At 43.7% G+C, this 26,736-nt stretch overlaps 1 protein-coding gene across 1 annotated transcript in view; it reads right to left on the bottom strand.

The window, feature by feature from the left end:
* The window catches only part of Fut10 (fucosyltransferase 10), a 78,438-nt gene extending 53,681 nt beyond the window's left edge, over positions 1–24,757 (bottom strand). The window contains 4 exon segments of the mRNA XM_028877197.2: positions 9,007–9,180; positions 9,183–9,300; positions 13,723–14,058; positions 24,644–24,757. Coding sequence (XP_028733030.1) covers positions 9,007–9,180; positions 9,183–9,300; positions 13,723–13,803 — 373 coding nt within the window. The 5' untranslated portion in view covers positions 13,804–14,058; positions 24,644–24,757.
* Between the last annotated feature and the right edge of the window lie 1,979 nt (positions 24,758–26,736).

Genomic DNA, 26,736 nt, shown 5'->3' with positions numbered 1-26,736 from the left:
ACAGGTCTTTAACTGTGAAACACCGGTTTTCTCAGGCAGTGCACAGACATCAGTGTCTTCCCCATCCCCGCTCCTTACTGCCACATGCCAGAGAGCACTACCCCTTCAAGACTTGCGAGTGACAGTTCCTATTTTCTCCAGACATACCACACAGATAAGCAAGGGTTCCTTCCCGCCATAATTCTTAGGAAAACAACCGGGTATTTGGGCTGCAGATACAGAGCTTAATTGAGATCAGAGGATCATACTGAAAAAATAATCAGTTTACAGACTAGATATTAACAGCTCAGCTGCCTTTTCCAACTCAAGTCCCAGAAGGTTCTCATTCTTCTCATGTTAGCCTTTGAGGATCCTGTTCTAGTCAGATTTCTACTGCTGTGATTAAACACACACACACACACACACACACACACACACACACACACACACACACACACACACTGAACAAAAGCAGCTTAGGGGAGAAAAGAGTTTGTTTCCGCTTACAAATTATAAGCCCATTGTTGAAGGAAGTCAGAGTCTGAATTCAAGCAGGAGCCTGAAGCAGAAGCCATGGATAAATGCTGCTAGCTGGCTACTGGCTAGTTTTTTGTATGGACCAGGACCACCTGCCCAGGGAATGGAGCTGCCCACAGTGGGCTAGGCACTCCTCCATCGATTAGGAGCCTACCACCAAGATAATCCCCCTCAGACACACCCAAAGGCCAATCTCATCTGGGCAATCTCTCAACTGAGACACCCTTCTCAGGTGACTCTAGGCTATATCGCGTTGATAGTTAACTAGGTCAGATCCTCACCGGGAAATCTGACCAATCCAAGAGAAACCTCTGTGTAATGGCGACATCAGGCAGTTTTAAGTTCACTGCAAGCTGAGCTGCGACTGTAATGTGGGTTATGCTCATATAAATTCTGACAATAACCTAACTAAAATCCTTATATTCCTTCGTAAGACGTTGATGGATAAGGCCCAAAACAAAAATTGCAAAGTATAAGTGACATTACAAGCATGTTCCTTGGAAAACAGCTAAAGAGCTCAACATAATTGCTTCTACAGACTGGGAAATAAGGATATTTTCTTCTGTTCTTGGAAATAAGCCTTATACCCAAATGTATACTCAACTATGTACATGAATAAATGTGAGAAAATATAATTTAAATAAAATAATTTTTAGTCACAGGTTCCAAATAACTCTCAGGTAAGACGGCCAGGCACAACTTGGGTAAGTAACCTCACATTCCAAGATCATACGGAGAGAAAATAACCCATATTTCCCATTTCTCGCCAACGACATTTTATGAGTATGCGTGTTCTGTCTATGCATATATGTCTATGCACCACGTGTGTGTGCCTGGTTTCCACAGAGGACAGAAGGTATGTGATGCCCTGGGACTGCAGTTACAGACACTTATGTGTTAACATGTAGGTGCTGGGGGAATTGAACCTGTGTCCTCTGGAAAAGCGGGCAGTATTTTTAGCCACTGGGCCATCATCTCTCCAGCTCTGGGACAACAATACATGAAGATCAAGTTGTTGTCACTTATTCAATCATTCATTCAACGATGCTGCTAGAAGTTTTCCAGGCCCTGTTATAAGTGAGGCTACCACAGAGAACCAAAGTTCCACCTCTTGCCAAGATGAGTAACCAGTCACCAAGTGAGTCAGAGAACTTCAGGAGGTATTTGTAATTAAGAAACAAAAGATAAAGCAGAACAAGGTTTGGAAGAAGGGAAGTCAGAGTCTGACTACTACGCCATCTCTCCAGTTCTAAGACTTGAGATTTTAATGAAACGTGAATCACTGATGTGGAAGAAGGCTACCAATCTAGAAAGATAAAGGGAAAGGTCTCTATGAGAAATGTCACCTAGGCAGAAATCTGTCTAGCAGGAAAGAGAATGCTGGGAAGCATTGCCGAGGCAGTGGAAGGGCATGTCAAGGGTCCTGTCCCTGGACACCCCTGGCTCTGAGAGAGAGAGAGAGAAGAGAGAGAGAGAGAGAGAGAGAGAGAGAGAGGAGAGAGAGGGCCAAGCACAGAAGGACAAGGGCAAGAGTGAGCCTGAAGAACCAGGCACAAGCGAGACAGGCAGAGCCGTGCAGCCAAGTGTAAGGGCTGGAAAGTTTGAGGGTTTGTTCCATTAGCTCTTAATCATGCAAAGCTTTGTATGTCTGTGAATGGAAATGCAGACACCTATGAAGCCAGTGATATCAAATCCCCTGGTGCTAGAGTAACAGATGGTTGTGACACACCCAACATGGGTCCTGGGAACAGAACTCAGATTCTCTCCAAGAACAGCAAATGATCTTAACCCCTGAACCATCTCTCGGTCCTTCTCTTTTTTTTTTTTTTTAAATATTTTTTGATTTTTATTTTTATATATGTGGGTGTGTGCCTGCATTTAAATCTCTGCACCATGTACATACCTGATGTCCACAAAGACCAGAAGAATGGGCTTGGTCCCCTAGAACTGGAGTTACAGATCGTTGTGAGCCCCCATGCAGGGACTTGGCATCAAACCCAGGTCCTCTGCAAGAACAGCAGTGTTCTTAACTACTAAGCCATCTCTCCAGCTCCAAGACTTGAGATTTTAATGAGATGTGAATCACTGAAAAATCTCAACAGAGCTCCATGACTGGACTTCTATACATAAAACACCACACAGTTTGAATAGAAACAGAAAGTCTGCTTAAAATAAGGGAATGGGTTACAGCATATAAAGTCTTCACTTGGTTATAGCCTTCTTTTCTATATTTTATTTTATTACTAACAAACTTTCCAATTAAGCCTGTTCTTTTTTTTTTGCCATCTCCATAATAAGTCTTGATAAATTTGGCATGCTGTTAGCAATTACCTATTAATCTGCCTTCAATACACAGAGCAGCAGAAATGTCTACTCCTGAGGATGCTGAAATTCAAATGCAATTCAAACAGCCAGGGGCAGCAGCACAAAAGCATCTACAGTGCCAATATTACATCAATGGTAGTAGAGTGAAGGTAAAATGTACCAGTTTACTTTGGTGCATCTCTGATACAAAGGGGTCTGGTAAATGGCCTCTCACCTAACACGTATATAATTGAACATTAGAACAAAGCAATAGGGAATCAAGATTGCCAAGTAAGTATGAGACAGAATCTCCCACCTGCCTCCTCTCAGAGGGACTTACAGGGGGTAAGAAAGAGAACCCAACCCAGAGCTCTTGGTTTGCTCCGCAGTGTCGAGAGCACAGAGATAGGAAAAGTCTCAGAGACTAGGAAGAGTTTCAGTGGAAAGAGCTGTGGGCCAATCTGAATGTCCGAGTTCAGCGGTGCTTCCCCGAAGGCTTCAAGACATGCTAGACTGCAGACAGGCCTAGGGCAACTGAAGGGACTGTATGCCAGGTCCCAACTCCCTCAGCCCATCTCCTCTGGACACTGAAGGTGTGGAAGACCCCAGGGGAATGCTGCACTGTGATCTACAATACAATAAACACGGGTGGGGTAAGAGTGGCTGATTATATAACTTCTCAGATGTGAAGTCTTGGCTTCTCCCAATAAAGCCCTGAAAAGACACCGACCTCCACAGAAAGGGGCTGGAAGTGTAGGATACTGGGAAAGGGGAATTGGTGTGCATAGCTTCTCAGAACAGAGACAGAGCTTTGTGGAAGGGAAACTACAAAAGCTAGATGTTCGGCAGGAAAACTTTACCTACCAGGGAATTGCCCCAGAACACAAGAAGTATACGTTCATCATCGGCCAGGTCTATCCAAGGACACCAGCTCTTGCTGCCTGGCAGGTACAAAGGGTGTGAAGTCATCCAGTCAACTAAGACCTTAATCTTCTCTTTCCTCACTGCCTCCATCTCTGACTGGCACAAAGAAAGCACTGAGTGAGGGACAGAAAAAAAGGAATAAAAATGGGGTGCAGAGGAGAAAGTCCATGGCAGACTTCAACACGAAAGTGGTCCAGGAAAAAAAACACAACACAGGCATCCTCAAACTTTGGGACTACATGGGACCAACTTCATGCCTATCAAGTTTGAATAAAGTGGTCATAACTTTGCCTTTACTAGAGTGATCCGCCAGAGTTTTTATGGAAGGGGACATGGATAAAAACTAACCCCCTCTGTCAGGTTCTAATGAGACAGTAACAAGAAAAATCTAGAATTCTAATCTGCTGGTCTTATTCACACACTGTGTCTGTTTATCATTTGGGTCATGAATGGATGAATAAATGAACAAAGGAAATACCCAACAAACAACAATGAACAAAATCATAAACAATAAACAAAAACAATAACAAAATAAATGAAAACAATAAACAAAAATAAACAAGCAAGACTGTTTGCATGAAACCCAGACAGGAAGAAGATTCACAGTGACAATCCCTGTTTAGAATTCAGGAGCCCCCGAGTGTGTTCGTCGGAGTTCCGTGTGTGACAGGTATCTGCGATAAGATCAGCTCATTAGGAAGGAAGATGTACTGCGGCTTCTGGTGTCAGGGGTTTCAGTCCATGGTGACTTTAGCCTTGGATGAGAAGGACATCACTGCAAGGAGTGTGTCCTAGAGAAAAACCGCTCACTTCCCATTGGCAGCTGGGAAGTAATGACGAAGTGTCACGGGCTGAGTTCCAACATCCTCCACAGAGGGACATCCCCAATGACCCAACTTCTTTCTACTACGTTCCACCCCCGCCCCAAGCCTCTGTCACCTCCGAGTTGGGAGGAACTGGGGTTCACTCCACCGGGAGACATTAGATCCAAGTCATAGCTCTGGGTCTGACATGCTGTTTCTGAGCTCTGCTGCAGACCGTGTGGAAAACATGAACTGGAAGAGCAGGGTGTTCTAACGGGACGCTCATGGTGGGTGCGAACTCGGGCATTAGCCATCCCACACTAAAAACCATTTATCTCACCTCCAAAGTGGAGTCATGCTTAGACAAACATGTGGTGTTGTGGTCACTCGAACTGAATATAGGAGGGTGTCTCTTCGGTGTGTGGCACAGAGCAAGCAATGATTAATGGCAGTGATCGGGATCCTACTATTGTTAGGGATAGAAGCTAATCAGGCTTTCTCATTTTTCCCTTACGAGCAGTGTACCACTGCCAAGCTCATTAAGAACGTAATGATTCAAGCTGCCTATCTAGCGAAGCTGATGGTAGGGAGTGGATGCCCTCTCAGTGAACATCATGGTCCTGTTACTGTGAAGAAACACCAATAAACCAGCTCTTACTGTAAGCATGAATCTCCTATCTAGATCAGCATCATTTGGTTCCGCAGGTCTTAAGGATTCCCTGTGAATCGGGAAAAGCGACTAGACACTGATATCAATTCTGCCAGAAGACTGACCATGGAGAAGCCCTGCCTGAGCAGCTGGACTGCTCCACCCACCTCCCTCTCTTTTTGATTACACAGGGTCACAGCCGGACACTGAGCACGGACCCCTAAGTGTCCTCTGGAACAAAGACGACATCTACAAGCTTTGCCGCCCTCTGTCCTCACTGACTTTCGTTATATGTCTCTGAAAACCCAGAGTCCACAGGTTGTATCCACAGGACACTTTCAATCACTCAGGACAAATACCAGCTGTGTCAGTCGCTTGTCAACACAAGGTGGATTGATTTCCATGCTCGTGCTTATTTCAGGACTCAGCGCACTCTCCCTTGTTATATCTATAACCTCTCTTCTAATTGCCTCCTCACAGTTTGTGACCGTTAAGAGATCTCCCTAGGGGGCTGGAGAGATGGCTCAGGGGTTAGGAACACTGGTTATTCTCCCAGAGGACCTGGGTTCAGTTGCCAGTACCCACATGGCAGCTCACAACAGTCTGTAACTCCAGTTCCAAGAGATCTGACACCTTCACACCAGTGTACATAAAATAAAGTTAAATAAATTATTTAGAGAGAGAAAGAGAGAGAGAGAGAGATCTCCCTAGGCCGGGTGGCAGTAGCACATGCCTTTAATCCCAGCACTTGGGAGGCAGAGGCAGTCGGATCTCTGTGAGTTCCAGGCCATCCTGGTTTACAGAGTGAGTTCCAGGACAGGCTCCAAAGCTACACAGAGAAACCCTGTCATGAAGAAACAAAAATAAAGAAAGAAAGATAGAAGGAATAACATCAGATCTATGTTATATCACACCTTCAGTGCAATCTGCAATTAGATGGTGTTCAGAACAAGCACTCAGTGCTGTTGTGGCTTTTGATCTACTCTCGGGACAAGAAGGCTGCAGCCTGGCCCTGAGGAGCCAGACCTCACTCTGATCCACATTCACATGTAGTAGAGAAGCAATCAGCCTGATCTGGATTTTTAAATACAGGTTGAGCATCCTCAATCCAAAAATCCCAGATCCAAATACACTCCCAAGTCCAAGCTTTTTGACTTCCAACAACATGTTACAAGTGGAAAAATCTCCTATCTGACCTCATGTGACAGTCAAAATGCAGACACACTGAAAATACCATGTAAAATCATCTTCAGATGGTGTGTGTAAAAAATACCTGAGACATGAGTAAACAGAATCCTATCCCAAAGATATGGAATGTATGTGCACGTGTGGTGTGCGTGCGTGCGTGCATGCATGCATGCATGCATATGTGTATATGTGTGTGTTTCAAATCTAAAAAGAAAAATAAAAAAACCTAAAACAGATCTGGTTCAAGGACTTCAATTAAAAGATACTCAACCTGTGTTGTGGATTTCTCCAGGTTTTTAAGTGCCTAGAATTTTAGTGAATGCTTACTTACGCCAGGACACTCACACCCACTGCTCTGTGGCCCTGACTCTGTGGGACATACAAACCTCCTGACTCTACTTGAAAGAACACTGAAAATGGCTCGATTCTGTCTTCCCAGTGCCACCATTAGACACACACACACACACACACACACACACACGCACGCACGCACACATGCACGCACGCTCACACATACTCCCACATATATACATGTGCACAAGCACACACATGCAAACATATACACTCACAAGTGTACACATTCGTACACACACACACACACACACACTCAAAGACACATGCCTAGTCACATCCATACTCATTCTTAAGCAGTTTTCCTTTCCCTGACATCACATCTTAACTCATCTGAGTAGCTTTGCCTCTCTCTTCCACTCCCTCCCTCCCTTCTTTACTGTCTCCCTCTGAGTAGTTCGTACACACACACACACACACACACACACACACACACACACACATGTGATTATGAAGGACAACAACAGCTATCCTTCTCCAGGCACCATCCACCTTAGGTTTTATTGAGACAGGTCTTTCACTGGCCTGGAGTTCACAAGTGGGCTAGTCCAGTGATCCCCCTGGATAGTCCGGACTCTACCATCCCAGCAATGGATTAACAAGTGCACACCATATGTCTGGCTGTTTTATGTGGTCCTGAGGATTGAATGCAGGTCCCCATGTGTGGTGGCTAGAATGAAAACGATCCTCACGGGCTCTGTGTTTGAATGCTTGGTCCCCAAGTGGAACTGTTTGGGAAGGATTAGGAGGTGTGGCCTTGTCGGAGAGGTGTGTCATCAGAGATGGGCTTTGAGGTTTCAAAAGCCCTCACCATTCCAGATGGCTTTCTCCCTTTCTCCCTGTCTCCAACTTTTAGATAGGATATAAGCTCTCAGCTACTGCTCCTGTGCCATGCCTTCCTGTCTACTGTATACTCCCCTCTATGGTGGTCACAGACTCTACTACCGTCTAGAACCATGAGCTTTCTTCTATAAGCTGCCTTTGTCATGGTGTCTCCTCACAGTGATAGAAAAGTAAATGAGACACTATGTTTACATACCCATCACCTTAATGACTTAGCTCTCTCCTCGGCCGTTTTTTTTTTTATTTTGATTAATCTAACATCAAAAAATAAACAACATCATGCTTGTTTATGTCCAATGAGACATTCATCATGATCATCAAAATTCCATGCCTTCATTACAAATGGATATTTGAACTGATGTCAGCAATACCAAATTCTAAGTATCAGATTCAGTAAGAACTACACTTACCTGGGAAACACTAAGCAGCCCATCCAACCAAGCCTATGTTGGTGTCTCAGTTGCTGTTCTATCGCTATGAAGAGACACCATGAGCAAGGTGTTGTAGAATATTATTTTAAGATGTGTTACATTTGTTTACACTGTGGAACATTTGTTTAATGATGCAAAGATGTGTTGTACTCTTTTATGTTGCATTTGTTTAACTCTGTGAAGCTGTGTTACTCTGCCTGTCTAAAACACCTGATGGTCTAATAAAGAACTGAATGGCCAATAGCAAGGCAGGAGAAAGGCTAGGTGGGGCTGGCAGGCAGAGAGAATATAGAGAAAGAGAAATCTGGGGAGAGAAAGATTGAGGAGTGAGAAAAGACACCCAGCCATACAGTCAGACACAGAATAAGAAAGAAAGAAAAAATATACAGAAATAGAGAAAGGTAAAAGTCCAGCAGCAAAAAGTAGACAGGACAAGTTAAGGCTGGGCATTTATAATTAAGAATTAGTCTCTGTGTGTAAAGAGCAAAAACAACCAACTACACCAAGGCAGCTTGTAAAAGACAGCATTTAATTGGGAGACTGCTTACAGCTTCAGCAGGTTAGTCCATGATCATCACTGTGGGAAGCACGGTGGCAGACAGGCAGGTAGACAGAGTGCTGGAGCAGTAGCTAAGACCTTACATCTGCAGGCGGCAGGCAGAGACAAAGGAGACTGGGCCTGGTGAGGTCTTCTGAAACCTCAAAGCCCACCCCCAGTGACACACCTCCTCTAACAAGGTCACACCTCTCCTAAATAGTCCACCAACTGGGGACCCACTCATTCAAACATATGGCCTATGGGGGCCATCCTCATTCACACCAGCACAGTTGGCCAGGATTGTCTGACATGTGCTAAATGCCTCAGGCCTTCCACGTAGCCAACACTGAGGAAATCGGGTTCTCTAACAGGAGAGCGCTGCCCTCTCAGGAGATGAGCAGTAACCCAGCTTTGAACAAGACATTAACAGTTGAAAGGAGAAGGAAAAACCCAACTCACCATAGAAGAGGAAGGCCTTGGTCATAGGATGATGCTGGAAGGTCCGGTTGATGGTGAAGAAGCAGGCATCAGGCCCACACTGGCCGAGCCTGCCAGTCTCCCCAGTCAGTGGGGACCACCACAGCACAATGGGGTAGCTCCCCACATCCATCCTGTTCTTCACATCCAAGGTAGGGCTGCCTTTTCAGGAAAGGGATTGAGAGATTTAGGCTCCTCTTCCACTTTTTTGCGTCCGTCTTGCAAATTGGAATTTTTAAACTTCTTCCTTTCGAATTTTCCAAGCTCGACCACTACCTGAAAGTGAAGACAACCATTATCAGAATCTGATTCTCCCCATTTCATTCGGCACAACTCCCACTGTCCTGATGATTTAGCTTCCTGTCGGTTTTCTGTAACAACATACCAAAACTCCTTTAAAATAACACAATTACTATAACCATACAGTTCTGGATGTTAGGAGCTAGACATGGGCTTACAGTCTAATATCAAAAGGCCAGCATATTTACATTCTTCTATAGACCTTGAGGGACAGCCCAAGCTCTTGCTTTTTCTATCTTTCAGGAATCGTTCACAATGTTTATTTGGCTCAAGATCCCATTTTCAATCTTTAGATCTATCAACAACACTTCTCTCACTCCTGACACTGCCCCTTTCCCTGAAAACACCCAGGAAAGGCTCTCTGCTGCTGTGGGATAAGACTCTTACAGACAGTAAAGATTTGTCACTCAAATTGGTTTAATAAAATGCTGATTGGCCAGTAGCCAGGCAGGAAGTCTAGTTAGGGCAACCAGATTAAAATTCTGGGAAGAGGAAGGGCAGAGTCAGGAGTCCCCAGCCAGATGCAGAGGAAGCAAGATGAGAATACCTCACTGAGAAAAGGTACCAAGACACATGGCTAAACATAGATAAGAATTATGGGTATTTTAAGTTTAAGAGACAGTTTAGAAATAAGCCTGATCTACCAGCCAAGCATTTATAAATAATACTAAGCCTCCGAGTCAATTATTTAAGAAATGGCCACTGGGTATGTGGGAACAGGAAGGCAGGAAAGAAATTTCTGCCTACACTCTGCTTTTAATGACTTCTGTGGATAATTCAGGATAATCTCCCATCTTGTTCCACTGGGTACCGCTGTAACAGAATACCTGAGGTTGATAATCTCTAAAGAATAAAGATTTGTTTCTCATAGTTCTGGAGACTGTGTTTCTGACATTGAGGAGTGCAACAGAAGGAAAGGGACAGGAAGGGTTGGAGTGTAGCTTAGTGCTGGTATACTTGCCCACTACACTCAAAGCCGAGGGCTTCATCCCAGCACATGCCTTCCACCAAAGAGATTATTTTGGAGCCAGAGTAATGATATACACATGTGATCCTAGCACTTAAGAGACTGAGGCAGTAAGATACCAAGTTCAGAGTCAACATGGGATATATAGTGAGACCTTGTCCCAAAAAAGGAAAGAGAGAGAGAGAATCAAATTCATCTTTTTATCAGCAACCTGCTCCTAAGATAGCCCAGTTCCATTATAATGGCATTAAGTCCTCCACAAGAGGACACACACCCAGCAGCCAAAAGCAGCTCCTTGTTAATGGGCTTGTTATTCCTAGTGTGAGAAAAGGGCCACTGACCACCATACATCACCTGGAGTTCATAACTCCCTAGGGAAAGGGTAAAACTTTGACTAGATTCTCAATGTACCCATGCCAACTAAGATGTTAAGACCTTCTCTATGAAAGCCAAGTGCTATTCCAAAGAGTTAAAAAAAAAAAAATACATTAGCTTTAAGCAACCAAAACCAAATCAGCCCTGCCAAGAGCTTCCTCGGCACTTTTATAATGTAATAACGTGGCTCTTCCCCAAAAGCTTGATGGAAGCAAGTTAATTTACAGCGCAGATCCTCTCTTCATTTGACCTTCCTTCTTACTAACGTACAACTAATAACTTAAGAAAAAAAAAAAAGAAAGAAAGAAAGAAAAGCGTGTCAAAAGTCCATGAGCTGGAACTTCACTACAAAATTTGTTCCGTGTGTCTCACCCATGTCTCCTGTGTGAAGTGTAAGTTCATTTATAAATAACAGAGGCAGTTTTAAGGAGAGCTGTTTCTGCAAATCAGCTCTTAATGTGTATTTATCCCTAGATGTCATTGTCAGGTTGTAGGAAATACGAGAGATAGAAGGACATGAAGCAAAACCTTAAGGATAAGATCAGCCAAATCCACAATGCAAAGGACAAACAAACCAGTTTCTTCCACCAATCCAAGACACAGAATAAAAACGTGGAACAAAAGGAACTTCCCCAACAAATAAATAAATAAACAAACAAATAAATACATAAATAATAGATAAGATAAAAATGCAAAACTTGAGATTTGCCAGCCAAATGCAGTGTGTAGAAATGTGTTTACTGCAGATTCAGAATCCCATTATAAAAGGGCTTTTCTCTGGGAGAAATCTAGCACGCCCACTAGAGGGCACTGAGAAACAACTGCTCACTGCCGTAGGTGACATAGAGCAGTTATGTGGTTATGTTTTTTTAAGTCTCTGGGCTGGAGAAATGACTCAGTGACTAAGTGCACGTACTGTACTGCTCTTCTAAAGACCTGAGTTTGGTTCCTAGCACCCACATGAGGCAGCTCAAAACTGCCTGTAACTATAGCTCTGTAGGATCTGAAATCCGCTTTTCTGTGCAGGCACCCACACAAATGTGGCATACTTGCACACACATGCACACATGTGCACGTACACACACAAAAAGGAAGGAAGGAAGGAAGGGAGGGAGGGAGGGAGGGAGGGAGAGAGGGAGAGAGAGAGAGAAGAAAGGAAGGAAGGAAGGAAGGAAGGAAGGAAGGAAGGAAGGAAGGAAGGAAGGAAGGAAGGAAGCATTTGAAGTCTTTCTGGTTAGTATAGAGAGCACATCCACAACTCCAGCATTCTGGACAAAGGACTCTAGCACAGGAGGATAGTGAGTTTGAAGTTAGCATGGGCAGGAGAGACAGGGACAGGGACAGAGACAGATGAACCCAATCTCAAAAGGGAAAATGATCCCTACTTGTTAGAAAAACCTACTAATGTACAGCCAAGTGAAGTGCTGCAAGGATTTGTTTTAAAATACTCCACATATATTCATGAATTATTTTTGCAAGTAGGTAATTAAAATTCAAAAATAAAAATACATATGCACTTAGTGAATTTTCTGACAAAATATAAGGAAATGTGGGTTTAGAATGATGTCTAAAAATCAATGGTTGCCTCCAAGATTGTTTGAGCTTTACTAGGGGATTGGTATTTACATTGTCATATTTAGACTATCATTTGTATTAGTTACTTTTCTCAACAAGGAGCAAGCTAAGGGAGGAATGGTCACCTTCGGATCACAGATCAGGGGACGCAGTACATTACAGCAGCGGTTCCAGGTGGTGGGGATGTGTGACCAGGACTCTTCACCTCACATCTCGTCGGAGCAGGAGGCAGAGGAAGGTTGCTCATTTAGTCCTCTCCTTCTTTCCCTTTTATTTAGTCTGGGCCCTCAACCCATGGGGCAGTGCCACACACATCCAGGTCAGTCTTCCCTTCTCTAATAAACATCTCTGGAAAAATCCCTCACAGACAGACTCAGAGGTGTATCTCCTAGGTGATTCTAAATCCAGTCAAGCGAACAATAAAGATTAGCCCTCATACCATTGATGTTAAAATGTACGTTATAAAATGTGACATGGGCGGAACTGTATCCTCAGAAACATGTGTCTGTATTTGGCAGTACACCACAAAGGAGATAAATTCAAGTATGATCTTAGGGCCTTAACCCAATATAACTGAGATTACTATAAAAGGGGAAAGCTGGGCACAGAGGTAAGACCATATAAAGACAGAGGGAGAAGAAGACAGAGAGCAGGTCTCAGAAGAAACAACCCAGCCAACACCTTGGTCCTGGAACAACCCAAGCTATATTTCCGATAAAGTAAATTTTGTCTTGTCTAAGCTTCTGGGTATAAGGTACTCCTTAATGACAACACTCCGGCTGAGTACCAGGATCCACAATTAATTTACCTTTCCTTAACTTTACTTATGTGTCTACCCTCTGAACTAGTAAAAACAGAATGATTCAGAATATAAGCATTTTATTTTTCATTAATAGTGTTTTATAACTTTCTATTAATTTGAAATGTTAAATACTGATGTACCCGGTGTGACAGTAAAAAACAGGACACAGTCCCAACACCACCAGTGACAAAACCGAAGCTGAGCCAGAAAGGGGCTCGCCGGCAGCATGCACATCACTTCCCATGCTCAGAAAACAGAAACGACATGTACACCAAAACCACCTAATTTATTATGACATCTAAAAGAAAGCTCCACAGAGAAGCCCTGTCTCAAAAAAAAAAAAAAAAAAAAAAAAAAAAGGAAGGAAGGAGAGAAAGAAAATGTTCTCCCAAATGGGCATGGTAGCTTCTTCCTTTAGTCCCAACACTTAGGAAGCAGAAGCAGAAGTATCTTGAGTTCCAGGCCACACTGGTGTACACACACACAGGAGGACGGGGAGGAAGAAGAAAAAAATAGAATTAGGGTGTTCTCCTTTGTAATGTGTAGCATGGGCTCACAATGCTGAAAAGTGAAGCAAACATCAATTACTCAGGGCTTTCTGAGGAAAAGGAACTGGGCAGGAAGGAGATGCTAAGTGCCCAGCACTGAGTCCGCTCTCCACAGCCCAGATCCCCAGTACCTGCAGCGTGACCATCAGAAAGACAGTGGCTGCCATGCACAGGCAAGACGCCAGAAGCTTCCTCCTCTGGATCCGCACCATGCTGCCCCGTCCTGGGTGACTGATAAAGGGCTGGCCTGGCCACCAGGTGTCCTGCAGTCAGCCCACAGCCAGAGACAACCTCACATGGAGGAACCATCTGGGTGCCAATTTCCCGCTGGGAGCTGGTCTCCATGAAGGACTGAGATCCAAGGTTCCGAGTGGGCCTGGCTTGATGCTGGGAGGGAACGGCATGCAGTCTTCTTAGGCTATCATCAGAGCAGCTGGAGTCCTCAGACACAGCAGCATCCAAAAACACTGCAAGGAATGAATAATCTTTTAGCCACAGTGCAGAGCTGACAGACATGGACTTACTGCATAGAAGCACAGAAATCTTAAACTAAAAGGAACCTTTTAGATCATACACCTCATTATACCTAATACTTAATCATACATATACCTAATCACACATATGACTGATACCTCACGCAGAAATACAAGTACCTGAGACCAGAACGGTTACCTAACTTGCTCAGGGCCACACAGCCCCATCAACTCTCTTGTCTCCCTAATCTCCCCCTAATTTCTCTGCCATTGGAAGACTGGATTCCAGGGTTACTTAGATGAAGTCACTTCCTAACCAGGTCTCAAAGGAATAAAGAAACAGACCACACATCCACTTCTGAAAAAGCTAGGGGGAAAGAAATAATAATAAAGGTTCAGGTTTGGGTTAAGAAGGGGATAGTGACCAACTAGAGAAACCCACCAGCTCATGGAGGAATTCTGTTTACTGGATCATCTACTGAGACTTTAGTGGAAAGCACAACAAAGCAGGGGCGGTGTGGGCAATATGAGCTTCTGGAAGCCTCAGGTGAGGTTTCCATGTACCTGAATTGGCTGCTCTTTTTGGCGTTTGGGGGACAGGTCCTCATGAAGCCAGGCTGGCTTCAAACTCACTGTTGCGGCCAAAGATAGCCCTGAACCTCTGATCCCTTCCCCACCGGATTCTACCTCCTAAATGCTGGGATTATAGGTGTCCACCAGTATGCCCAGATTGATGGGGTATTAGGAATGAAACAGAGGGCCTTCTGTATTTGAGGTGAGCACCATATCAACTGAGCTACCTTAGAAGCCTTTTCAGGAGAGGAGAAAACAAAAACAAAAAAACAAAACAAAAAACTCTTAAAAGGCACAGAATGGTCACATTGAATCTTTCTTTCTTTTCTTTCTTTCTTTCCTTCTTTCTTTCTTTCTTTCTTTTTCAAGACAGGATTTCTCCATGTAGCTTTGGTGCCTGTCCTAGATATGGCTCTGTAGACCACCAGGCTGGCCTCAAACTCACAGAGATCTCTGCCTAGCTCTGCCTCCCAAATGTTGGGATTAAAGGCATGCACCACTGCCGCCCAGCTCTGAATGTTTCTTATTCCCAAATGCCGTAACTCCAACATCCTGGGCAAACAGTCCTATAGGAGCAAAATTTGAGCAAGCTTGGAGGGCACAGCATGTCAAGGGCTGGATTATAAATCTGAATCACATGTCTCCAGGATGCAGAATTAGAGATTAACTAGAAATATAATGATGGAACAGAGATTAGGAGAAAGGCCTGTATCTTAATAGCATGCTCCTCTCTCATGGCCCTGTTATTTTCACTTTGTTTTGTATGTTTATATACTTGTTGTGTCTGTATGTGAATGTGTGTGTGTGCCACAGAAGGCACTGGAGCTAGCGTTATAGGAGGGCTGTGGGCCACCCAACGAGGGTGCTCAGAACTAAACTCCAATCCACTGCAAGCACTCTTAACCACTGAGCCATCTCTCGAACCCCTCTGCTGACTGACTTCTAAATTTACGATATTTTTCTTCCTTAATAGCACATTGATTCTTGGTCTCAGAAATCACCAAAAATACATTTTTTTCCCTCTTTCATCCATGGAATTCCCAGAATAAAATAGCTAAGTAAAAAAGGCTCTAGAATCATCCTTCCAGAGTACAATCTCAACATCCCAGTTGGCTCAACCTAACCTCTCAATACTTCAACCTCTGAAAGTAGATAATAATGGCAACTAATCAGAGTTACTGTGGGCATGATATAAGACTGATAAGTCTCCCTATGAAAACATGACGCAGAGCACATGCCCAGTACCTATTTACCTTCTTTTATTTAAATAGTATTCACATTATTAAAACTTTATGGAGAAAGCAAAGTTGAATTCATACAGCATGCAGCTGCCTCATCAATTTGAAACTTCGAAAGGCAAGTGGCCAAGGCAAGGACCCACTAACATCTGCAAAGAAAGCCATCAGGAAGAAGGCCATTGCTAGATACCTAGAGGGCAAGAACACATCCAGTCCTCCCCAGTTCCATGACATCCCAGCCACCAGCTTCATCTTCAAAAGAAAGCTGAATATGAAGGAAGCAGGGTCAGTGGCTCAAAACTTGAGCTTTATCACAGATAAGTGCAGTTCTTACCCATCATCAGAGAAATGTCTCTTTTGCCAACAGACTATGGCAAAAAAAAAAAAAAAAAAAAAAAAAAAAAAAAAAAAGGGCTGGGCAGTATCAAAAGCACACGCCTTTGATCCCACCACTAAGGAGGCAGAAGCAGGCTGATCTCTCTGAGTTCAAAGCCAGCCTGGTTTATAGAGCGAGTTCCAGGACAGCCAGGGCTAAACAGAGAAACCCTGTCTCAAAAAAAAAAAACAAAAAACAAACAAAAATAACAAAAACAACAACACACCACCACAAGCAATCAAAATGCAGAGCCGTGGAATCCGGTTGGTACCAACGGTTACATCCACAATGCACTCATACACCTAAGGCTCAGAGATCTTTGTGGCAGAGGGGAACAAAAGACTGCTAAGAGCCAGAACAGGAAGTTAGCAGTGAGACTGTGTCTCTTAGAAATGTAAGAAGCTAAAAAAAAAAAGAAAAATCTACTAGCAAAAGCTGACGATACGTAAGTTGTAATTAATATAACTCTTGTTATTGATCTGAGCCTGAGGACTGCAGATGAGAAATTTTGACTGCAGCCAGGGGAACAGGAAAACTCAGCTACATAAGCAGCCATACTCACCTCACAGCAAAAAGCACACATGCTTAGCACCATGATGGACTTATCCCTGAATAAAGTAAAAAAAACCTCTACATTTAAAAAAAAAAGAAAAGAAATGTAAGAAGCTACACCTATAAAGTCTCACCAACATGGTTGCCTAAACATGACCTGAACAAGGACAACATCCATATACATGCTCGCATGGAAGAGGAAATCTCATGGGGCCCCAATTCCAGACAAAGAACTACAGGAGGCAAGCAAGGAATTCTGGGAACAGGAGAACTAGTGTTCCCCATGGAAGGGCCCTCAAATTGGTTATACAATATCAAGTGGTCAGCCCTATTCATGCTATTAACATCATATAGATTTGACAGGTTGTATTTATATATTTACACACACATGCACATAAATCTGCGTAACAGCAAATTTTAAAAAAGAGGTCATGAATTTGAGAGAGAGCAAGGGGATCCATGAGAAGGGTTGGAAGGATGAAAGGGAAAGGGGAGAAATTATGTAATTACGTACACAGGTAATTACGTTATAATCTCAAAAAAAACTTATTATTTTACAAAATCATAACTTTGGTAAGTACTACAAGTGGAAACCGGCTTAGCGCCGAACTTCATGTATTCTTTTCTAGCTTTTAACGTTAATACTATAAAACTCACACTAAATGATGCTAACACAGAGAACAAGCAAGCCTGTGTAGAACAGCTGTCATCCAGTTGGTCCAAGAGGAAGGGCACAAAAGGCTCTAAGAACCTCACAAGCACCCTGCAGGATTCTACTCAGTGCATATTAACAGCTATTAACTACATAAAACGCGGGCCCAGCACTCTGAATCCCAGTTTCAGGTTCTGACATTCAAACAATATAAATTTGGGGACACGACTAAGTATTTCTAATCCTCAGTGTATTCGCTGTAAGTAATAAACTTTATCCTTTTCTTTTCATGACAGAAAGATTATTAAATTTTCATTTTATGTGCAAAAGCAATTTACTGTAGCTATAATTAATATGACCCAGATTAGGTAGTGAAATATTAACCTCTTAGATGGGAATAAAACGACATCACTTTCAGACCAGCAAAAATCCCCGGAAATCGTGATGGAAGACCAGAAACAACTTCCAGAAAGCTGTCCTCTGACCTTCACATGTACTCACACTGGCACATGCCACCACATTCACCCCACACCAATCACATATACAATCAGATAAGTCATTAACTTCTGTTTAAAATGATGCTGTGTTTTGATTGTGGTCCAAAGCTTTGAAGCACTACTTGGCATCTCCTTCCTTCCTTGGAGGTCTCACCATTTAAGCATAACAGATTTGATAAAGTGTTAGTAAGGTGAAGTCTTGCTTGTCTCCACTAGGTCATCTCCATATGAATCCAATGTTTACAAGGTTTTGTTTTAGGGGTATCCTTTCATTTTTTAAATAATGGTTTTTAGCTGATGTTCATGAAAGAATGAATCCTTAGAACTGTGCCACTAGGTGAAAGGAAATCCTATCTAAGAGTGTGTTTCTTTACAGAGTTTGTCATACCATCTACTGGGCCCTCTGCTGGAAAAGTAGAATCAAGTCTCAAATAATGCCTTTTCTATTGTATCCTCTAGTATTATAGGTGTAGGACAGTATTGTATCATACCTCTGTGAATGTAAAATAGCTTGTACCTGCTTTATGATACAGAGTAGTGACTGTGCTTTATCAGAGCTGTTTTTAACGATGTTGCTCAGAATGTTTTCTTTCCAGATGATGATTGAGAAACTAATTTTTTAAAAAAATGGTGCCGGGTACCACAAGAGTAGCAGGACTGTGCTGTTTTCTGGGGTTTTGTTTTTTACTTTCTTTTTTTTTTTTAATGGAGTGTGCTGGATTTCTACAATTTTTTTCAAGTGACTGCAGAACCTGGAAAGCTGTTGCTGATATTGATGCATAAAATACTGCTATTGGTATATATATATATATTATATATATATATATATATATATATATATACACATACATACATACATACATACATATATATAACTGGAATTTTTTGGAAACTAGTTGTGCTGTCAACTTTGGGGAAAAAGTATCCCACTTTACTGTGTTGAGTTGGCATTGTACAGAAATTAACAGCCATATTGGTCTAGAAACGTTGAACTTGATTTTTTTTTTCCCATTTGTACAGGGGTAACGCGCTGTATTAAATATGTAACGTCTTATCTACATGGGTTTGATTACAAAAACTAATAAAGTGGTCTCCAAATAAAAAAAAGAAAGTGAATTTAAGACTACAACATTTTCCAAAGAGTTTTAAATCTGTCACTTCATTCAATATTTTTTATAACCACTTTGGAAAAACAGACAGCATAGATATTATGAATTCCAGTTTTTACAAAAATGAAACTAAGCCTTAACAAATTGAAGCAACTGGCCTGGAATCAAACTTTTAGAAATAGGTCTTAAAAATCAGGTCACCTGACTCCGAGATCAATGGAAGGGAGACACCAGAAACAGTGGCGGCTGTTGGGACAGAAAGGGTCTGGAGTAAAGGAAAACAGAAGCTGAAGAGAGATTCTGAAGCTAGCTTGGGTTATTTTTACAGCTGATGCCTCAGAACAGTTGGAGGGTCTTTTTGCAATTTTTAATCAGTCATATCAACTACCAACGAAGAATTCAAGAGTACAAATTCCGCCAGGTGGTGGTGGCACACGCCTTTAAACCCCCTCACTCGGGAGGTAGAGGCAGGCGGATCTCTGTGAGTTCGAGGCCAGCCTGGGCTATGGCGTGAGTTCCAGGAAAGGCGCAAAGCTACACAGAGAAACCCTGTCTTGAAAAAAAAAGAGAGTACAAATTCCCTTGCATGTAGAGAACCTCAAGTCAGGTTACTGCTAAAGTCAAGAGTGTAGTACCAGGTCCAGAACCTGACTGTGGTTAAATGGTCCCCACTGAAGAGCAGATTCCAGTATGTGAATTACACTCTGCAGCAACCTGCCAGGCCTTAGGGTTCACTTACAATAGTAGCACTCAATCTAACCCATGCCAGCAATTAGCCAGGAGCACGTCATCAAGTCAGAAGTCCTCCAGCTGGTGAAGACAGATGGGCCCACAGAGAGTACCATGAGAGCCCTCAAGCTCCAATGTAATGGCACTCCAAGAGGGGGAGGCTTCCCCCTGTTTCTGCTTCATCATTGCCTACAGGGTGAACCCGAGTCCTTCAGGACAATGCCCCATAATATTCATTTCCAGGACAGAGGAATGTATCTGTTTATAGGCCGTGGTATATAACCTCTGAAATGGACTCTGACTAACCCACTCCTGAGCCTGAGCGCCGAGCTTCTGCAATGCTTTGCATGGCTGGTAGACACTAGCCAGGGCTGCCCATCTGCTGGGCAGAAAGGGTCCGGATGAGTGGAGCGTCTATGAGTACTCTTCTGCCAAACCAGCAGGACCATCATCTTAAAAATAACTCCTCTTTTTTTTTCTTCTACAGAAGCTAAGACTGAGTATCTCAAGGAAAATCAGCAGACGGTGGGTACCTAGCCTCAGAGTTTGGCTGTGCGGGGGCAGGCAGGTGAACCAAGGGATGATTTCCGCCACGTCCCGAGTGATGGTGATAAATCAGGGCCACTGATGTGCTTGACCCACTGAGTCGTCTAACTCTGAAACAGCTGCTTTTCTTGTTGTTGTGACGAAAGCAATGTAAGGGACCATTGGGCTTGGCTCACGATGGGACTAGACAGTCCATCACAGCTGGGAAGGCACACAGTAGTAGCAGTGTGAGGTGGCTGCTCATGTTGTGTCCACAGTCAGGAGACAGGGATGAAGGCCAACGCTCAGGTCACTTCCTCTCTCGTTTCCAGCACACGGGCTGCCGCCACCTTACTCATTCAGAGCTGCTACCTTACTCATTCAGAGCAAGGCTTCCCTTCTCAATTAAACCTTTCTGGAAACACCCTCATGGCATTTCCAGGTCATGCTTCCATGTCTCTCTGACCATCAAAATCAACCATGACAAACCCTGATACTCGATGTCTTCCTCTCCTCCTCCCTCTCTTCACTGGCAGGAAGGAAGTGAGGCAGAAGACAGACAGCTGTACAATGACTCTTCTGATTGGTTCTCCATAGCAACTGGGGATTTGATAGCAATTGTCTTTGCTGGGCTAATAATAACACCAGGAAAGGGTTTCAGAAGAATCTAATTATCAGACCTTAATTATTGACAGTAATGCTTAATCTCTCAAATAGGCTTGGTTCTCCAAGAGATATTGTCACCTTAAATTGCATAAATCTCTACGCCCGATGTGGTGGCGCACGCCTTTAATCCCAGCACTCAGGAAGCAGAGGCAGGTGGATCTCTGTGAGTTCCAGGCCAGCCTGGTCTACAGAGTGAGTTCCAGGACAGCCAGGGCAACACAGAGAAACTCTGTCTCAAAAAAAAAAAACAAAACAAACAAAAATCTCCAGTACACCCCTTGAATTGTAGCTGTCCTTCTAGAAAAGCCACAGCAGACGAGCAGGAATGAGTTATATTTTCAAACACTTTTTACTGCCTCCTTTCAACTATGCCACATAAAGACTCCTCATTTATCCCCTGCGGTGGTTGCCCTCCAAGCCCGCAAACTGGTGTTCTTCCCAGGCCCATCCCCTCGGATTCTCAACTCAGCTAGTTATAAATGAATGTCCCTAGAATGAAAACTGAGTATCTTGACTGGAGTCTGCCCAGGCCTTTGTAAAGATTCTAAATGTCAGTTTACAAAGAGGCCCAGGTATGGGGCTGGAGCTCAGTGGTAGATCACCTGTCTCCCATACACGGGGCCCAGGGCCCGTCCTTAACACTGAAAATGAACATGGATGTGTAGCTCACTGTATTTCTCTAACTCCCTTCCCTGGTCTCTTTCTTGAGGTCTGTGTTCCTGCTGCTCCCAGAACATAACTTGCCTTTTCTGTACTGCTGAGCCAACTTTGAATACCAGTACCTCTTGCACTGTCCTAGACATCCCCCAGACTTTGCGGGAGGAGGCAGTGATGCTCAGGACTGAACTAAGGGTCTCTAACATACTAATTAGGCAAATAATCTAGCCTCATGATTAGCCCCATTTGCCTTTTTATTTTTTGTTTGCTTTATTTTTGTGGAGGTTTTGTTTTGTTTTGTTTTGTTTTGTTTTGTTTTGTTTTGTTTTGGTGAACTGTGTAGTTCTGGATGTCCTAGAACTTGCTCTGTAGACCAGGTTGGGCGTGAACTCACAGAGATTCGCTTGCCTCTGCCTCCAGGGTGCTAGGATTACAGGTGCGTGTGCCTGGCTCCATTTTTCCTTTTTAGTAATTCAGCATTTCTTTCTGAAAACGAGGATTTCACATAATCTTTTTTAAAAAGTATTTAGAAGGCAGGTAAATTAAAATAAACTTAGTATTATCTTTTTCCAAAGCCCATTTCAGGAACACTTATACATATTCATTCATTGTTGTTACTGTAACAACAACAACAACAACACAAACCCTGCAGAAGCAGCTTACAGGGAAGGACTCACTTTGCTTTCCCTTTCAAATGATTTCCATTCACCCCAGTGGAGAAGGGTGATAGACAAAACAGCTCCCTCCATGGTGGTGGGAGCACCAAGTGGTGGGTGTTCCCACAAACCAGAACCAGGGGCTAACACCATCTTCAGAGCCCATGCCTAGTCAGCTCCTTCCATCACCCAGGCCGTACCTCCCGAAGTTCTACACCTCCCAGACCAGCACCACCGGCTGAGGACCAAGCGTACAAATGTGAGCCTGGAAGAGAGGGGGTTTGGTATAAAACGATGAGAGCTAAGGAAGACGCTCGCTCCGTGTCTTGGGAAATCGACTCTACGTAAGTAGAAAAGCACTTAAATAGAGGCTGGGAAGGCTTCTGTACTCTGCCATATTTATGCATACTGGTAACACTGGCCAAATTATCATCCTTTCCTTTATTTTCTAGGTATAATCCTGAGGAGGGTTTCTGAATGTTGTGTATAAGAAAGAACTTGAAAACTGCTTCGCTTTTAGAACGCAAGATGAGCAGCAACACAGTAACAATGGAGTCTTTGATTCGCTATTAGACACTGCCATCTAGCAGGGAGCCAGCAGATGAGTTATTACAATTTCAGAATTTTAACACACATTATTGGTCACCTGATGCATTGCCTTTGGCTTAGAGGCAAGACACAGATTTGGGTTTTCTTTTTTCTTTTCTTTTTTTTTTTTCTTTTCTAAGACAGGGTCTGTCTGTATATCCTAGGCTAGCCTCTAAATCACCTTCTCCTGCCTTGGCCTCCAGAATGAGTGCTAGGGATGCAGGCCGTTGAATTGAAAACAAGAAATAAAAGGACATGACTGCTCCTGGGTATGTGAGGAGAGAAGATTTATTGTAGATATGAGGGAGAGCATAGCCAGAGGCAGAGACATCCAGGAGAGTCCAGAGTGGACAAGACTGGCAGAATGAGCCAGGGGTGGAGAGAGGAGAGAGACAGGAGACTAGGAGACCAAGAAGCCAAAAGGGCTGGCATTGCAAAATGGCTGAGTTATATCAGGAAAAGAGCTGAGGGAGGGTAGTCTAACCCAGTCCCCTGGGCTGGAGAAGTGTAGGGTAGGGGCAGAGTATGCTATGCTAGCCAGGTGGATCCTGTAACAGGTTAGGACTGTGGGATGCTGAGAGAAACTGGATGGAGGCCAGTGTCAGCTTTGATATGTTAATGGGCACCTCAGTTAGCCAATTGTGCACTACACACATCTTAGAAAACACGTTCTAAGTTCTAAGACTGATGCTTTCTATACTGGTAGTTGGAAACTTTAGTGTTCAAACACCTGGGCTGGTTATTCAATTCAGAAGCCAACCCAGGCCCTACCTGAGAGAATTCCACCTGAGTGTATGATGGACCAAAGAGATGCATGACTCTACTTTGTAGTACGACATCTCTAGCAGGCCCAAGATTGGTCCCAAGCATGTGAGGAGTGGTGCACTTCATCTGAGAGAAGGAAAGCTACATTTGAAGGCATTAAGGTCCCGAACATCAGCTAGCCTTACTCAAAACTGGACCTATCCGGGATGCACGCACTGCACAACTTCATTCACTGCCTAGTCTTCCAGCTGTTTCAGAGCATCCAGTCAGTGGTCAGGGGCTAATCTGCCGGAGTTGTTACGTTAAGAAAAGGTTATTTCGTGTAAAATGTGCTAGCAATTAACCAAAGATAGGGAAGTCCCAACCAAATATCATTAAAAGTCACAAGTTCTGTATCTTATGATGCAAAAATGAGTGTTACATTGAGCACCCTAGCTGGGGACAAAAACCCTAAAAAAAAACTGTGTGTGGATAACCAAAGCCAGCTCTTCCGAGTCTCTTCCAAAGTACATTCTAAATGCACAATGTTTCCATCTCAGTAAAGTCAAAACTGTTAACTCGCTGGGCACAAGATTCCATCAACAAGTGTTTCTCTCAGTGAGCACCCAGTTACCAGGGGCAGCTCTCAACACAGCGGGACAAGGAGTCTTTTGCCTGGGGCCTTGTAAAGGAAGCTGAGCTGCGCCCCGGCCCCTGCACGGTCCCGAGAAGAGCACTAAATCATACCCTCGGGATAGCGTGCTCCTCCTCCCTGCTCCGGGAGCCCAAGGCTCCGAGGCCACAAGCTCCCACCTGCTTTCAGAGGCCACATCAGCTTGCACCCCAGTTTCTGGCTCTAAAAAGCGGTGCCAGAGTTTCTAGGATCTGACAGCAGATGCGGGTTGTTTGCCCGGGCCCAGCAAACTGTTTTCTCTTACACTCTGCTTTTGCAGAGCGGCGGTGTCCTTCAGCTAGCTCCAACAGGCGCCCCAGTCTCCACTGGCCCAGAAGACTCACCTTAGGCATTCAAGCATCAAAACAAGTCCCCATCACTGTACTTCAACCAGCCTCAGGGGTACCCGATGCTCCGCGCACCCCGAAAGTCCTCATTTTCTATTTACGCCCCTGAGCTCTCCCGAAGACCCGGAAAGGAAGAGATGGAATGGCAGGCTCAGCTCCAGGACCATCCCGCCGCAGTCAGCCCGCGAAATCCGGGATCCATGTTTTCATGGATGCGGTGTTTAAAAGCCAGCGGTCTGGGCTTCAAAAAAGTTTGGACCGCCCCTCACTGGTGCGTCTCAGCGCAGTTGGCTCAAGAAAGAAAGCATCAGGTCCTGAAAAATATGAAAAGTTCTCTATAAAAGCCCCCTGGAGCTGCTCTTTCAGAGGACCTTGATTCAATTCCCCGCAATCACATGGCAGCTCGCAACTATGTAACTCCAGGATCCAACACCTCACACAGACATACATGCAGGCAAAACACCAATGCACCTAAAATAAGAATAAATTTTACATATATATTTTTTACATATATATTGTTTGTTTGTTTGTTTGTTTGTTTGTTTGTTAAGGAAGACTCTTGATGACCCTGACCCTGTGGTGGCGGGCAGAGGCGAACCAGGTGCAGCGGCCAGGAGGCCCAAAGATACAAAAAGAGCAGGCAACCAAAATAATTGGCTTATATAGAGAAGAGCAGCCCAGCCCCCTAGGCTAGAGAAGTTTAGGGTAGGAAGTGGGATATGCCCTCCAGGAGGGCCCTGTAACTGGTAGGGACTGAAGGATACTGGGAGAGACTGGTTGTCAGGTCCTCTTTGATGTGTTAAATAGACGCCTCAACCTTATATCTGAGGTTTGAAACCTGACACGTTTAAGTCTCAGGAAACTGTCCTCACTCTCTGCAAGAACTGAAACACAAAGTCAACTTTCACTTAAGTTAAACCAATGCTCCCTGCAGGAGTTTGCCCTGGTCTCAATGTCTTAGATTCCTACACGTTCCTGGTGCCCACGGGCGTTGTGAGCTGGGTCACCTTGGTGACTAAGTCAGTCCTCACTAATGAGATTCGACCCCTTGTGAAAAAGTAGGGGCACCCACTTCAAACACTATCGGTGTACACATTCAAATCCTAACAGGTATGTTACACACTGGCATGGCTAATTGTTTTTTTTTTTTTAAAAAAAAAAAAAAAAAAAAAAAAAAAAAAGCATCTGAAGTGGTCTGGTTTAATGTTTGTTTGTGTGTTTTTGTTTTTTGGACACAAAGTTTCTCCTGGCTGTCCTGGAACTCACTCTATAGACCAGGCTGGCCTGAACTCAGAGATCTGCCTGCCTCTGCCTCCTGAGTGCTGGGATTAAAGAAATACACTGTTCAGCTTGAAGTGGTCTGTGGTGTTCTTGTGTTGTTGCTAACAAGACCACTGTGGCATTGACCTTGGGACAATGTGGTGCGTAAAGGCTGTAGAAAAAAAACAAACAGTAATATTGCGTGTATTTGCCCAAATTTAGTTACTGTATGCTGAGTCCCAATATGGACACAAATAAAAAGCATAGTGTGCTTTCTGATCATCATTCTTGTGTATTATTGTCTAATGTATTTTATTTATGTTTAATAAATTGCCGGGGTCAGAGTATTAGAGCATAGCAGAGTGTGCAGTGGTACACGCTTATCCCATAGATATTGTGTCAGATATAGCAGCATTGGAGACATATGCTTTAAACCTAGGGCTGTACATTCAACAGTGAGACAGTCACGTTTGTTTACAACAATGAAAGCAGAACAAAATACTTAAATAGACGAACAGACAGAAATAGAGCTTTCTTTCGGGAAGCTGGACACGGCAGCGGAAGGTGAGATTTTAGCTCTGACTCTACCTCTCGCTTTTCTTTTGCATTGTTTCTGTGTTTTTATTTAATAAGACGGTTGGATACATCTATACATTCCTGAGGCTGAATGGGAATATTCAGGAGACACGTGGCTGATCCTGAGAAAACAGAAATTTCGCAGCTGAGAAATAGCCTTACAAATAACAAAAAAATATATTTGCTGTCTATGCTGCTGGGTGTTAAATCCATGGCCATTGTGCTAAGCAGTCTACATAGCCAGGTCTAAAGAA

This window comes from Peromyscus leucopus, chromosome 17 (genome assembly GCF_004664715.2).
Source record: "Peromyscus leucopus breed LL Stock chromosome 17, UCI_PerLeu_2.1, whole genome shotgun sequence".
NCBI classification, from domain to species: Eukaryota; Metazoa; Chordata; class Mammalia; order Rodentia; family Cricetidae; genus Peromyscus; species Peromyscus leucopus.
The sequence above is the reverse complement of the archived record's forward strand: the minus strand, read 5'-3'. Positions and strand labels throughout refer to the sequence as shown.